General features: G+C 38.1%; 1 protein-coding gene across 3 annotated transcripts in view; it reads right to left on the bottom strand.

Annotated features, from left to right (window-relative positions):
- Positions 1–17,188, bottom strand: part of LOC124612463 (mediator of RNA polymerase II transcription subunit 15) — a 153,259-nt gene that overhangs the window by 41,252 nt on the left and 94,819 nt on the right. For 2 of the 3 annotated variants that reach the window (XM_047140690.1, XM_047140692.1), the window contains exons 7-9: positions 6,147–6,401; positions 1,138–1,274; positions 925–1,007 (exon numbers count right to left, since the gene is read on the bottom strand). In XM_047140690.1, coding sequence (XP_046996646.1) covers positions 925–1,007; positions 1,138–1,274; positions 6,147–6,401 — 475 coding nt within the window. The remainder of the gene's footprint in view (positions 1–924; positions 1,008–1,137; positions 1,275–6,146; positions 6,402–17,188) is intronic. The other variant, XM_047140691.1, reaches the window with a different exon arrangement.

A 17,188-nucleotide genomic window follows, 5' to 3' on the forward strand; every position in this document is an offset into this window, starting at 1 on the left:
CTGGTGAACCATTGTTTGCGAGTAAACAACAAAAAATAATTTCCTGTGATCAACTAGATAACAACTGAAGCTACAACAACAAAATCAGTTTATGAAACCACACCCCAATATAGTCATTAAGTTATTCAGTTGATATGCTGCAGGTAATGGGTATAAGTCCCATTACATCTATTATTTTTATACCTTTATAAAAATAGTAGTCATTAGCTGCCACTATTCAATTAATTGTGACTGCATGGTGTGATACCTGGAACCGTAACACACACAACAACATGTGGTCTCCAAATCCTTTCAGCTCTTGTTACACCAATGACTTAGTTTTTTGTTTCCTATACATGCAATATGCAGCATTTGACAACTGGTATCACAGCCAACACATGGCAGTCACGGGTTGTTTGCCAAGTAACTCCCAACCACCACCACTCACATCCCTCCCTCAGCAGCTAATGTACTTATAGTAGGAGGGCAGAATTCTTTCACCTCCTTGTTGAAAAGGACCTACACTTTTTGTAATTTACAGGGAACATTCTAAAAACAGATACCATTTGGAAAAACAATGTTTAATTGGCTGTAAACATTTAATATAGTATGTAACTGCTTTTTAATGTGATAATGGTGATGACAATGCTATACATCAAAGAATAATGTGCTTGAAATAAGGACAGGTGAATGTTTTAAAAGAATTGTAGTAGTTACATTGCTTGCAACATACAAGAAAATGATCAGTCTAAATTTTCACATCACCACAATCATCATAGGGGCATGTTACAAAACATAAAATTGTGATATCTAGTTTTGTGAGTTTTACATCATTTTGTGAAGTAATGAATCAAGAAGGAAATTCATAAAATGAATCAACCACGACAAAGATATTTTGAGTTTGGTAAGAGACCAAAGGTAAGGTAAAAATTAAGGTCTACTTACCAACTGATCTTTGAGGCACTGACATTGGTGTAAGCTGAGAACTTGGTGATGGAACCAATGCTGGAGATGCTGCCATTTGATTGCTAATAAAATATAACATAAAATTAATTTCAACAGCGGCTTTTACTATTTCACTGTCCCCTAAATAAAATACAATAGAAATGCACAAATTCATAAATGCCAAATTGCAAAATTTTTGTAGCTTCTCCTTACAGGTCATCATAATACCTTGCAGGCCCTGCAGTGAGTCCTGCTGGTGAAGGAGCGGATGGTGATGGACTTTGTCTTAAAAACTGTCGTGAACCAGCGAAACCACTTGCCTGATTTGCCATCATCATATTATCACTTCCCTGGAACAGACAATTCATATACAACTGCCCCGAACCGAACTGAACAGAACTGGCATCATCACACCACCACCAAAATCAAAAAGGTACACAGTTACAAACTAAACAGACTGAGAAATAATACTAAAATTATGCTGGATTCCCAAACAGTTTGAAATATAGCTCTTACAAAACAGTAATCCACAGAAACCCTTGCAGAAGTTTTGGAGAAAGCAACTGCTTCAAAAGTTTGCAGCAGTACATGTAGACAAATTAAAACTCCAGATTTGATCATTATCATATCCATAAGAGCACAGCACATCCTCGGTCCTCTTCCCTTCTCTTTCTTTCATTACCCAAATAGGGAGAGAAGTCTCTTGGTTGGGAGGATTATGGGGAAATGGAATGGACATTGGGTGAAGAAAGGGGAGGGACGAGGGGTGTGTGTGTGTGTGTGTGTGTGTGTGTGTGTGTGTGTGTGTGTGTGTGTGTGTGTGTGTGTGTGTGTGTGTGGGTGAAAGAAATACAAAAGATTGTGTTTGTGTAATACATGTATGTATATGGCTTACACACATTAAGGAGACAGGTTCAGGGACAGGGACAGCTGTAATGGTAAGATCTGGGACTGCTAGGAGAAAAGTTTAGTGGCTGGTACAAGGCAGGGGGTTGAAATGATCTCAAGTAAGATAGTATGAGGTTATGTCTGGGTGGGGTTAGGGGGGTAGGGGCAGGCCTGTCCTGACTGATCGTTTTGAAAGTGCAAAACGCATTTCTCGGAGGATGAAAACAACTGAAAGAGATTACTGATACGGGCACTAAATGATTTGGTGTTTAGCAGATATACCACATGTTTGAAAATGAATATCGGGGTTTGAAGACTTTGTAGCATTTACTACATTCAACTCACAATAATACATAATACCCTAAGTAAAAGAGAAATTCAAACAGTTTTTCTTACATGTGTTCATTATGAGCATCACTTGTCACATGGCATACATCAAGTCGATAGGTGAGTTCTTCCCAGACCTTGATCATTTTGTCTGCAGTAACTGTTGCAACAACTGCCTCAGTCCTATTTCCATAGTTGGGCTGATCATCTGGTAGCAAAGGCACATACACATGATCCTTTATGAAATCCCAAATGCTAAAATCTCATGCCATAAGATCGTGTGTGAATATGGAAGTCATGCAAAATAACTCGTCATCGAGCCCCTTGTGACCAGTCCAGTGGTCACATTAAATGTCATTTAACCAATCGCATTCTGAGTTATGCCAGTGATGTAGCAGATCATCTTGCTGTCAAATGAAGTTTTGTGTTTCACCTTGTTCCAACTGAGAGGAGAGCCGTAGTTTTAACGCATCAGGATAACAAACACCAGTTACAGTAGTTTGACCAAAAACAAAGACTGACCCTTAAACTTTCTGACAGTATGTTGCACCGATAAATTCGGCTTAAAGGAGTCCTGTTGCAACCGTACCATCTTGTGGGGATTTGTTGACCCTTAGATACACACAATATGTTTGTTCACATTGCCACTTTGGTGAAATGTGAATTCATAACTGAAGCCTACACAATCCAGAAAATGATCGTACTGTTGCAACAGGACTCCACTAGGTTGAATGTTTCTGTGCCACATACCATCAGAAAGTTTATGGGCCAGTCTTTCTTGGTGAAACAACTAGGTGGTGTTCCTTATCTTGCATTAGAGTTATGGCTCTTTCCTCAATTGGAAGAAGCTGAACCACAACACTTTATTTGAAAGCAAGATGGTGTACCACATCACTGGCATAACTCAGTACTGTTTGCAGAGGTAGCACACAAACCATAATCTGTAGGCTTCAAAGCTCGTAACAACTACAAACGGAACGGGCCTAGTTGTAAGCATTTCCTTAACACTCTCCATACAGACGTCACTGGAATTGCTAATTCATGGCTAGTCTTCTGAAATGATTTCTTGGGGCGACGCATGAAAGACTCTCACTTGTTCGACATGTTCTTCACTCACTCTTGGTCAAATCATACTCTTCTTCTCGCAAGACAGCCAGTGTCTTCACACTATGGATGTTATTACCACTTTGAGAGTTACAATGGAACTTAATAAGGAATGCACAGTGGACTGTAACAATAGATTCAGTTCTTGTGAACTATACAACATAAAAAGCTTTATGTTCACTATTCACCATTTTTATTACTAGCACTTTCATAAACAAAACTGTTTGAGTCACTCTTTTATCTGATGTATTGTTTATAGCTCTAAGCTGAATGTAATAAAAGCCAGCCTTAAAACACTGACATTCATTCGGGAACACCTGGTATTTACCACAGATGCCTAAGCTGAAAGGATAGAAACATTTGTTGTGAAAAGCGTACCAGGTATCAAAGTGGATGAATCATTTATAGGTTGGTTTCATCTGGACTGAAGTTTGCAAGTGAGCCCAAATAAAGACTGTCGGGATCCTATATTTTCACAGTCCAAGATATTTGCTAATATCAGTAGCATTTGAGAGTAAATTTATCCGAGCATCCAAGCTGAATGGTTGGGTTGACACTATGCGCAGGCCTGCTCTCAAATTCCTAATTTGTTTGTAATATGATCATTCGTACCACATTTGTTCAATGTGTAAAGGTCAATGTCATCTAGTGCCATACCGAAGGTTACTAAGCTGTGCATATTTAAAAGTGTTCACAAAGAGTACTGCTCTTGACAATAAATTTTATTGTTTGTAATCTACTAACAATAACTTAGGAGTGTTTTTTAATAACTTGACACACACAAAAAAGTAATTTTTTGAGAAAACACATTGTTTATATATCATACTGTAAGACATGATTTAACATTTACACAGCTTTTGTAGGCACGATTCCGAATATGTGCATTCTAATATTTTCACTGTTTATTTGGCAATGGATGGACAAAGTTACTAAGTTTCTTCAAAAGTCGATACATGCAAAGAGGGAAGTTAAGGCCTCACAAGTTTTTTAAGACATACTTTTTCTTTTCATTGTTGACCATATTTTTCTTTTCCAAAGTGGCAGCTTTCCTTGCTGGATGTACTTTTTGAATTTCTGTACCTCAACCTCTATAGGACTTCCACTATAAGTGTCCAGTACGGACAACTATACATTCTTCTTAAACTTTTCAAAAGCCATCACTCACTGAGCAGTTATTTTGAAAGGCATATTTGATCATAGGGCTTTTGCTGCACTGGACTCGACATTGATTGCTATCAATCTTTATTTAATATCCTGACAATGCTATGTTTTCCAGAACTTTATAGTATCCTGTTTCAAGTCATACATAAAAAGAACTCCTTTCCTTGATCTGTGCTGGGGAATGAACCATAATGCACAAATTATACAGCCAAACCTGTCTTGAATAGAATACGTAACCTATGGAGTGCTTTCATCATGAGTGATCTGCTGTCTATCGAAACACACTTTTATCACATTTGGATTTTCCTCCTATTGCTACTGGAAAGAACTCTTTGCGTGACATTCATGCAACTTTTGATTTGTTATTAACTGTTTCTTTTTCTCTAGAACTTGTTCCCTTTGAGACACTGTATTTGGATGTTGCTGACTTTGAAGTTTTGTGGCACAAACAGATACTGACAAGGCCACTTTTTTCCTTACGCTGTACTTCATCGAAACAGTATTCTCCCTTTCTGTTTCTTTCTTGAGAGACAGTGGTCAGGAGGGGGGCAGGGGGGAGGGGAGAGGTGGTGTGTGTGTGTGTGTGTGTGTGTGTGTGTGTGTGTTTTGGCTAATTCAGAAGAAGACCTTTTGACCTAAAGCTTATTTGTTTAGCGGCCTTTTTGTTGCGCCTGTCCACGACTCAACATCTCCACTGTATGGTGAGTAGCAATTTATTATTCTATTCTGGATTTTCCATTGTTTGATACTTTCCATTTAAAGATGTCTGTTCTTAGGATGTTTCGGAAAGCAATGAAATGAACATGTTATTGATGGGAATGTTGTGTTCACCTGCAGAATTTTCTCCAAAAGCAACCAATATCTAGGAACTTTTATGCTGCTTTTGGGTCACTGGATACTGAGGATACTAGATTAGACGAGATAATTGCAAGATTATGGAGAAACATTACTTCATCTCGTATAAGTCTTTTGCATGTATTGGTATTACATGTAAACCATCAACTCTTGCAAAAAAAAAGACACAAGGTTTTAGAATATTTTAGGAGGGGAAAGAAATCGGTACCCTTGCAGGACAAATACATGTAAGACTTACTATGAATGTAATACAGATCCAAAAACAGTGCAAATCTAACAATGGGAAGTCCAGGACATAAATATGTCCACAATATGAATAAATCGGAATTTTACTCCCTCATGAATCATAACACCTATACTGATTTCTAGCACCTTACGCCTCATGGGAATTAGCAGTGTGTCTTTGAGAAATGATAATGCAACAGAAGCAAATCACTTCAATGTACAATATTGTTCTGCCCCAACTCCACTTTACTATTTTGGGATCTTTCGTGCTTCATGTAGTGACATGAACGGAGACTATTAAGACTGGTTTTTGTTCTCGCCAAGTCAGGTATATACCCGAGTTCCTTTAGGGCATCATGCCTCAAAGTTTTATTCACGTAATCTTTTATTGTGAAGTTCAAAGTAATTCTCATTGCCTGTAATCTTCAATAAACTAGAGTGCCCACTCTTACAAGTCAACAGACATCATTACTAATGATAAACTGCCTGGAAGATAGAAACAACACAGAACAAAAGGACACACACTCGAACAACAGCTGATCATAAGTGCCTGTTGTTTGCTAACAAGTGAAAGAGATTCCCCACAAAAGGCAGGAAGCAATTCGCAGAGATACTTTGTTATGGTTTCTATTTCTGACCTACCTTTTATTTAAAATAAATACCTGTATCTGAGCAATGTGAGGAATCTGCGCATGCAACTGGCTTGGTAATTGACCAGCCATCTGGGTACCCATTTGTGTCTGCATTTGGACTTGCATCTGAGCTTGCATCTGGCTCTGCAGTGGCCCAGGAGCCATTTGTACTCTCATCTGTCCTGAAAGCTGTTGTTGCTGAATCTGTGCAGTTAGTTGGGGCCCCATTTGGGCTCCCTGCATCTGCGCCTGCATCTGTCCAGCCATCTGCCCTATAGCACCAACCTTCAAAATGAAAAAAGAAAATCAATAAAGCATTGACAACCATCTAAAAGGAGATAACACCGACAACAATATACTTATTATAAGAGGCAGTCAAATGAAAATGAGACAGATGGAAAAAAAGTAAGTAAACAGTTTATTATTTTAACAGTAATTGCAATAACTGTTAGGGTATTTATCCCACTATGAGACCAGATGGTCAATGTCTTCATGAAAAAATGTCTGCAGACACCCAAGGAACCACAGTTTTACCCGAGTGAGCACTTCTTCATCTGAAGCAAATCAATGACCACAAATATCTTTCTTGAGGGCACCATAAATATGGAAATCACACAGGGAGAGATTGAGACTCTATGGAGCATGCATAAGGGCTTCCCAGAGAAACTTCTGTAGCGTAGTCGAAACAACCTTGGCTATATGCAGGCGAGCAAGGGTGTTTTGACTATGCTGCAGAAGTTTTTCTGCAAAGCCCTTAAAGATGTGTGTCCTCTAGCACATAAACTTCCACAAGTGGCTTGCAGGAGCTACTTCTGCAAGTTATTTGATGGGGAAACATTCCCAGTAAGTCAACTTCTGCAAGCTTCATCAGCTTGCAGAAGTACCTTCTGCAAGTTAGTGGAAACAGTTTCTTACATCTTGCTGCAACTACTCACCAAATTTGCCAGTTGCTGTAAGTTTTTCCCAAAGCTGTAAACGTTGTGTGCTTTCAATACTAGTACAAAAATGTCAGTGTTGGAAAGGAGAACAGCCTGAAGACAGATGGGCCAAAACAAATGGACCATGAGAATCCCTAACATTTAAAACTGACCACCACAGCTAAGGAAGTGAGAAAATCATTTACATATTATTTTGTTTCACCACAAGGAGAAGTATCAAGGCAGTACAGATGTCTTCAACTTTTTGTAGATTATTAATGTTAGCATGAACACAAATGCATTACATGTGTAACAAACGTAATAAATACTGGTACTGTTTGCAAAAATCGATCAGCAATCTAAAAATTGGCTTATGAAATTCCCTGAAAGTTTTTAATCTGAAGAAGAACCTCTGATTTTATTTCATTCAAATTTATTTATAACTGAAATGTGTACACTTCTTTATCCCTACAAACACTTTTTGTTTTCTTAGTTTTGTTTTTTGTAACAACTTTTCTTCATTAATAATAAGAACAACAATAATGCAACAATGGTGGCATCCATTTCTAACTACAACACTGTAAACTTCCACCAGCTCATCTCACGACTCAACTCTAGCAGAATGTATTTGCAATGTAATATCCCAGATAGTTTCTATATGCTGGGCACAGTTGCTTCGCATTGTAGACAAGCGATTTTGTAAACATCCCTAAGGCAATGCTTTCTCATAGCTCTATACACGGCGACTGTTTTCACCTGAAGTCATTTGTGCTTCATAGCTGAAATCAGCCAAAAGAATGCCAGGTGTCAGGCATTTTCTTAAGTTTACTCGACTGCAGGAGTGCCTTTGTCGTAAAGAATGAATGCATTAAAACTTCATGCATGATGCCTCATTTTTTCATGCAGCTCAGTGTTTAAGACATCATATCTCCTGATCTCTGTGTCATACAAAGATATAATTTTGTTGGTACATTCAGCACTATATGCTGATACTGCCTGCAAAAAGTGTTGCGAATAGAGTTAGTAGGACAGGAGTAATAAATTTAAAGACCATGCACAATGCAGAAGTTTTTCACACACCTCACTGTTTACGACTACGTATCTTTTTAACTGTGGTAGGCAGGTGGTTCTTACTCGAACAACAATTGTTCCTTGAGAGTTAGGAGTATGTGCACTAAGTCTGGTTGAAATCAGACCTGCGGTTTACGAGGAGATGCGGAAAACACACACACACACACACAAAATAAATATATAACAAATTCTTTGATCAATTTTATGCAAAATAATTGCCAATACTACCAAAGCACATGTAACGTATCTGTAGGCAATAACAGTCTCCATATCCGACATGGCTAACACTATACAGATACTTTTCAGCCAAGTTTACTGTTTAAAAAAAACTTTTTAAAAAAGTGGGGGAGGAGCGCAAATTTGACTAATCCAACAAGTGAAATTATAAAATTCCCTTTACTTCTTGAACACATCTTGTATCTTCAAATGAGCTACAGAGTGGTGGGGTGGCTTCTGTACCTCATAAAGAGCTGGTGGGTTCTGGATAATATGGCTGCTCAATGATTTCTGTCCACCACTGAACTGACTTGGGGGCAACAGCCCCTATGAACACATTGCTGCTCATGGCAAGTGATCTATGCTAAGAGAGGCAGCCCCATAACTGAGGCACACACAGTACGTAATTAACACAGTACATGTGAAACCACCTCAGATAGCATGCCCCACCTGGCTGCACTCAAATGCACTGACATTGTGTATCTTGCCCATTCCACACTAACAGCCAGTGCAAGGTCTACTGACATCCAGCTGCATGGCACATCTGACTGCTACTTTCACAGTAGCAACAAGAGTGTACTCTGCAATGTTGCAGCTATCCCTAATTCAATTACTCATTAGTGTCGTTCATCAGATGGGTTCATGGATGCAGCATTTAAGGGCTCAATCTTCACAAATATTTTTCAAATTTAGCTGGACTGTCCTCTGGAAGCAATACTTCAGCATAATTATTGCCATAATCAGTATATTCAAGTTCTGTGTGCAAATATTCAAATCAGAACTTAGTACTGGATGCTCGCTAGCTCACTGTCAAAATGTGCTACAATGAACTGTTAGTCAACTTCTTTACACATTTCCTGATGGAATATAATTTCTGAATAATAGAATGTACCACTAACAGTCAAACCAGCATGCCTCACACAAGCTAAACTGTAACAGTATATTCAAAAATTGCATTTAGCTGTAATTTATTTAGAGAACATGTGCCCTGGTTTAACATAACTTAGGAATAAAAAGAACAATACCTGCTGTAAGATGTAGCAAGTGACATAAGCACTACTTTATGTATTTTGAATCTCTGTATTGTGTTTAGCATGTGCAGAGATGTATCCAAAATACTTTCGTGGCTAGACAAATGAAGAATTAAATTATATGAACACGGTATTATAGTAGTTCTGCACAAAATACATGCAAACCAATAGTGGTTCCATGTTCTTGATTCTTATGTACATAGCAGTTACAAAGAGGAGTAAAACTCAAATTCAGTCAGAAAAAGAAATCTAGTACCACTTAATTACAGAAGCGTTCACAGTAAAATCTCTGAGACAGTTACCAATTAGCAGTAACAGGAAACTTTTGATATTTGAAACAGAAACAGTAAGTTGGTTGAAATCAAAAATAAATAGCCATGAAATATTAAACTCAATATGAGACATGCTGTAACAGAATGGACTGGACACCAATTATAGCAACGTACATATTCATTGCTATAAAATATGTTGTGATGTCTGAATGTGAGGTAACACGGGTGAAGTTAAGCACCAGAACAGCCAGCTGTTAATATCACACACCTTTGTAAGTTCTGAAGCAGTGGAATACTTTGGAGAGAATTTGAAAAATATTGTGCATACAATTCCTGACCAAGCCATGGCAATAGGGGGAGATTTCACTCACAAGGAGAGGTCCCCACACCCTGCAGCCGTTAACCGTGGTGGCCCCTCATTTGCAAGCAATTTTGGAGAGGGGGGGGGGGGGGGGAATTTTTACACAACAGTCAATAGCGTTAGTAATACAATGTATTTTAGATTACTTGTGTGGTGGAATGGGTAGGGTAAGGCCACCACATGCAAAAGATCGTAGGTTCAAATCCAATTAGGTGCTTTAAATTTTTTTCTTTTAAATCTTTATCAAAATGACTGATCATTATTTTTATTCAATTAATTGGTTTTAATGTAACATATTTCTTTTCCTTTATCACATTTTAATCATTGTATGATTTTTTCATTTGTTTTCATTTTTTCTTTAAATGATTCTTTTTCAACTTTGAACTTTAGTGGATGTGAATTTAGCTATTATTTATCTATTACAATATTTAAATATTATTAACTGATCTGTCAGTTAAAAAAAAACTTTGAAAATGCCGACTTACAGGTTAAAAAATGAAAGACGACATAACCTATTTATATTCCTGTGCATTGGAGCGAAAAATGTATTTTTTGTTATGTATTTTTTATGGTAATCATCACATAAACATTTAAAACATAGCCTAGATTCCTACTGCACAATGGGCACGGATGAAAATTTAAATGAAATTCAAGCAATCATGGACGAAAAAACTGAATGATAATTCGAAAGAAATTAAATCAAAATTAATAATCAAATTAATTAAAATCACATGAGCAAATATTTCAAACAGAAAAAGAATGATAAGAAAAACTGAGAGCAAATTAAGGTGATATGATGATTAAAATGTGACAAAGCAAGATAAATAGAAAATTACATTTAAACCAATTAATTGAATAAAAATATTGAGCAACCTAATTTTGATAAAAATTGAAATAAATAAATAAATAAATAAACAAAAATAAAGCACCTGACAAGATTCGAAGACAACAATCTACTGTACATGATCACCCTATCCTATTCAATTACACCAACCAACCATACAACAAATCTTTTTTAATGCTATTAAGCATCACGCAAAATTCCAAAATTTTTTCGTCAATTACTTGCAAACAATGGCCCACCAGGGTGAATGGGTGCAGGATGTGATATATGGAATCTTAAGCCACATCATCATATAGATGGTTTTAAAAAGTCAATACTACTGCTGGGGATCTCTCCTTGTCAGCCATCTACACGCTGACAAATAAACACATTTAAAACAACGAAGACAAATAACCTTACAAAGCTGTACTAAGACATATTTTCTGAAAATTATTTGGAGCTGTTAGTGAGCAAGCCCACCTTAAGGAAAACGCATTCATCCGCTGGCAAGAATTAGGCCAATACTTATCAATTCAGTAATTGTATAGCTAGAGATCAGTCACCAAAAGGCTATTTTAACATCATAGACCACCACTACCGAATAAAAAGTCAAGATAGTTTGAATGCAAAAATGATTGGGGTGCAGAGAGTGGAGGATCTCAGCATGAAATAGATAGTGAGTGATGGGAACGAACCACCAGAGTTCAATAATGATGTTACTACGAAAGTGGAGATATAATGAAAATGTTTGGTTTGTGAGGTGTTCAACTGCGTGGAAATAAGTGCCTGTACAAAGTCCCAATTTCTACACAGTCCAATCTAGCCACTTTGATGAATGATGATGACAACACAAACACCCAGTCCCCAGGCAGAGAAAATCTCCAACCCAGCCGGGAATCAAACCCGGGACACTGTGATACAAAGTGGAGAGAGCTCCATAGTAGATTCAAACAGAGCTGAACTCTTGCTAACAAGCAAAAGCTGGATATAGTCAAAACAAACATAAGTACAGTTATGTAAGAACTGTTCAGTTGATTCAGGTGCAAAATCTCACCTCTACACTGTCACAAAAAAAAGTGATGTTATAACACACAACCAGTTAATGGAAGAAAATCATGAAGAAGTGTAATTCATGCATGGAAGAGATAGCTTACAAGAGAAGGCGATCATTCCATCAGTTCTCAAGCACTGATTATCAGTTCAAGATCCTTTCGGAGTTGAGTTTATGGACAGAACAGAAAAGACTCAAAGAAGAATGGCACAATTTGTCATGGTTTGTTTAGGCAGTGTAACAGAATGATCTGAAACTCAACAAACTGCGGTGGAGGATGTTACAAGAGAGATGATATGTCATTGCGGAAAGCCATACTCACAGAGTTCTGTGATGCCACATACCAAAATTAGTGAGAAACATACTACATTCTCTAATATTTATCTCATGTTACGAACACAATGCTTAAATTAGAGAACACTGGGCCCACTAGGATACAGACAGTCTTAATACAAGATTGGAACTGCTGCAAACTGTGCGATGGCTTATAGAGTACAGACCAAGTGTAGACATAATACGAGATTAGGATAAGTCAGTTGGAAAAACCATCTTGGTAGAATAGTATTCAAGCAACAAGTACTGCATAAAATCCTATGAAAAGTCATTGACAGATTGGAGGAAGGTCAAACTCAGAGGTGGCAAGAAAGGAACAACAATTTTTAACTGCAGATACAGAATCCAGAAGGCTCAGCCATCAAGGCCTAGGAGCTATGACAATCACTGATAACTGAGTTCTTGTAAAAAAACTCTAATGAATGGAACCACAACCACATCCAAAACAACTGCCTTTGGTCCAGCCACCAGAAGAGTGAAACCATTCAGAAAGTATTATGCACAGAAGGCTTCATAAGAGTATGTATGGAATAAGTAATGGGTCACATATCTACCATTCCTCACAGAGGCATAGTCTGCTATAAGATCATCACATGTATACTAAATTACAAACTGATGGATGACTGCCCTCATCACATTTTGGAATTTATTTCGCAAAGTGCCATGAGAAACGTTTTAATTTGGAAAGAAAATGAAATTCTTGATCATGCATCAAACAGAGACAACACTAAATGTCTTTGGATGAGGTGATGTCATTTATATGGTGACACATCCTAAGATAGATGCAGAATCTTCCATTACGGCTAACATGGGCATATGACTCAATCTAGAGGGATGATATCCATGAAGCATTTTACATCACCTTCACTTGTGGTGGTTGCAAAATGCAAGATGACAGCCATTCAGGACTGTGTCACGGACAGATACCTTCAACAGTGAGCTATTTGGTGTATGGAGTGGATCACTATCTTCCAAACTTAAAACGACTCTCGAGAGGCATATCTACCCATTGTCCTCTTCTGCCAGCCTCAAGCAAAGAAAAGGAAGAAAGACTGTCCAAGAAGAGAGACATTAAAACTTCTAATGGAATAACATACATCACTAGATGTGTTACTTTTGTACGATTGCTATGCAGTATCATCATAATCTGTATTTTAGAGATGATTTCATGATGTATTTATGCGGTGTCACATATTCTGCATTTTCAGTACAACAAATACAAAATTTTTTGATTTATTGTTATCTTCTTCACTTGAGTTACGGAAATCTGGGCTTTCAGCAGCCCATTTCACACATATGTCACTAGCTCTCTTCTACAATATTACAACTGTGGGTTCTAGGCTTTTTCTTAATAAAAACTGATCTGATTACATTTTAATTGAGACACAACAAACTTTGTTTCTGCTGTAATGGATAATAGGGTAAGGAAAGGAAACTCAAAACCACATTTCCTTTCCCTCACTTTTAACAAGTTAAGGCCGATCCACAAGCAATGATCTGTCTGTGCAGGTACCTGCACAAATATCTGTGCTTACAACACATTGCCACAAATCTGCAATTCTGAAACAAGCACTGAATGAATCTTATCCTGAAGAAGGATTTCATGAAGGCAAGTAAAGTACCTCTATCTGTTACATATCACTTGTACAATTTACAGATAATAATATTTACATTTCTACATGTGTCTGAAATCCAGTATATTCAAATAAATTACAGATGTGGCCAATGAGCAGCAGCTTACTTTGTTTCTGAGTAGAGATTTTTCTTGCAACTGCACAAGTTTTCCAGTAACACAACTCATCACAACTTTTGATAAGAGCACATTGTGATGTATTCTATCCAAAAGCTTTTGAGAGGTCCAGATACTCCTGATGCTTGTAACTTTCCATTTATTTGTTTAAGTACATAATGAACAAATTATACTGCTGCTAATGTGGTACATCCAACTTCTTCCAACACAATGCTGGAAATCAGCTGACATGCTGGCATTGCCGTAATGTTCCAAGTTGCCTTTTAACATTATTTTCTCAATCAGTTTGCTGATTGTTGAGATTCGAGCAATAAGCCTGTAGTCCTGAACAAGCGTTATTTACTTTTCGTGCAAGGGCTTGATTACAGCTAGTGTCAATTGTCAGGGGAATACACAATCTTCAAGAAAACAGTTTATCAGATGAACTAATGGTTTCAATAGCTCATGTTAGCATTTCTTCATCCAATCCAACTGATTTTTAAACACTGGAAAATCCAGGAAGGAATAATGACAATATTATGTAAAGGATAGACTGCTACCGAACACATAGCGAAGATATTGAGTCGCAGACAGACAAAACAGAAAGCCTACTTCTGAAATAGACAAAATACACTGCTGCGGTCAGACTGCAGGGCGGGGAATGGGAGGGAGAGCAGGCTACAGGTGGGCAACAGTAAAGTGCTGTTTGTGGGAGCAAACAGGGACGAGGCGGCGAGGGAGTAGAGCAGCTAGGTGCTGTTAGGAGATTAGATGGAGGGTGGGGTGGAGGAGGAAAATGGAAAAAGTGAAACAGCTGTGAGTGCACTAGTGGAATAGAAAGCCACTGAATGGTAACAGGGAAGGACTAGGTGAGTGAAGGATAATGACTAACGAAGAATGAGATCAATAAGGTTATGGGAACGTAGGATAAATTGCAGGGAGGTTTCCCATCTGCGCAGTTCGGAAAAGCTGGTGTTGGTAGGAAGTATCCAGATGGCACAGGCTGTGAAGCAGTCATTAAAATAAAGAATGTTGTGATGGACAACCCGCTCAGCGACTGGATGGTCCAGCTGTTTCTTCCCCACAGTTTGTTGAAGGCCATTCATGTGGACAGACAGCTTGTTGGTTGTCATGCCCATGTGTAAACCACATGACTGGTTTCACAGGTAGCCCTGCCTTTGATTGGATAGGTGATGCTTGTGACCAGACTGGAGCAGGTCGTGGTGGTGGTGGTGGTGGTGGTGGTGGTGGTGGTGGGAGGAGGATGTCTAGGTCTATTACAAGGGTAGAATTGTTATTATTCCAACCGATTTCTTGTTTCTGAAACTATCAATAAGCTATGCTAAGGGATGTTATCCGTGCACATTGCAGGTAATCTACCACAGTTTTGTTTGTTAGTGACTCAAATGTATGCTCTCGATCCACTTTCATAGCAACATAATCTTCGACAGTATCTATGCAGTAATTATCAAAAATATTTCTAACTAGAAGCAGATCAGAAATGACATTATTCACAATTACACAATAGAAAATCCGGGATGGAATGTAACAATATTAGAGAAGGAAAGTTGCTACTCACCATATAGCGGAGATGCTGAGTCGCGATAGGCACAACAAAAAGATTCCCACAATTATAGCTTTCGGCCATTAAGGCCTTTGTCAGCAATATACACAACCAACTGTGGCTTCAGTCATCCGAGGCTGCAGACGTGTGTGCAAGTTGCGTTTGAGCGGATGTGTATGTGTGTGTTGCTGACAAAGGCCTTAATGGCCGAAAGCTATAATTGTGTAAATCTTTTTGTTGTGCCTATCGCAACTCAGCATCTCTGCTATATGGTGAGTAGCAACTTTCCTTCTCTAATATTATTCACAATTAATTCTACATTATTAATTTTAGTTCCTCGTCCACTGTTTATGACTTTATTTACAACTGACTAGCATGTCTTGTAAACATTGTCGAAGTTTCATATATGTTGGCTATCTCTTTCTGCTTTTAATATCCTGACTGCTCTGTCGAACTGATATTTGTACTAACTTGTAGAGACTTTTAAGAACATGTTCCATTTATTGTAGACCCCTGGTACTAATTACTGATTCCCAATCATCCTTCTCAGCATAGCAATGTTGTCTGCAAATAGTATTCTCTTGTACCAGTACAGTTTTCTCGATTTGAATTTGGTATTACATTTTACCGCTAGTGTATTACCGAAATCATCTGAGAGGTGACCATTTACGATGCCTGCTGAGATGACAGTCATAATTTGTTGCAACATGATCTACTTATATATTATGCATGTTAATTATACTATTGAGTACCAGACCATTTTGATCTTCAGCCTTGTAAGAAGGGATACAATCTGTAAAATATCTGTTTTCCTGGCAGTTACGTAAAGTGCTGCTGTTTACATCGCCAAGTATGATAAAATTTACATTTCTATGACCTGACAATTTACTCAAAACTCCATCTAATGAGTTCAGGAAAGTACCAAAATTTCTAGAAGGGGATCTACATTCACTTATAATAAAGAAGGAAACAGTGTGAGCACGAGTTTGAGAACTGCAATTTCAAAACCTCTGTCAGTGCAAAACTTGTTCACTCCTGCACTTTTTCTGTGGTGGTTGTAAACTTGCATATTCTCAAGTAAATGGCAACACCACCCCTTAATTATTGTTTTACAGAAAAATGTTGCTACGTTACAGGCTTCAACATAGTCAGAGACAGTACTGTGATCATCACTCGACGTCAACACGCAGTAACCATTAGCAAACTGCAGGTGGCAGTACTAGCAGAGGAGGGCACATAAAACAAGTCGGGTCGGATGTGGAAAATACCGCAGTCATTGTTGTAATGTGGAAACTGGGTGATTTATCAGACATCCAAAAGGGTATAATCATTGGTTTTTGAACCAAGGGTGTATTTCCAAAAGTGCTAAGTTTGTAAACTGTTCATGTACCACCGTGGTTTAAGTATACAATGCACGACAAAATGGCGCTATCTAAAACAGGCCTACAGTCAACTGTGGCGCACAATGGACCATGGATGACAGGGGTAAATGACGGCTGCAGAGATGTCTGCTGGCAAATAGACGTACAAATACTGAGCAACTGACCACCCAGATAAATTAAAGATTGTTCAGGGAAAGTTGCTGCATCTTTTCCTCCGCATCAGGCACCTGGTTCTTGCACAAATGTCGACTGCTGTTCTTCAGTGATGAAGACTGGAATTTGCACACCAATATCGCGACTGGGTATCCAGTGAGTGGTGACA

The sequence above is a fragment of the Schistocerca americana genome, chromosome 4 (assembly GCF_021461395.2).
Source record: "Schistocerca americana isolate TAMUIC-IGC-003095 chromosome 4, iqSchAmer2.1, whole genome shotgun sequence".
In the NCBI taxonomy this organism is placed as follows: domain Eukaryota; kingdom Metazoa; phylum Arthropoda; class Insecta; order Orthoptera; family Acrididae; genus Schistocerca; species Schistocerca americana.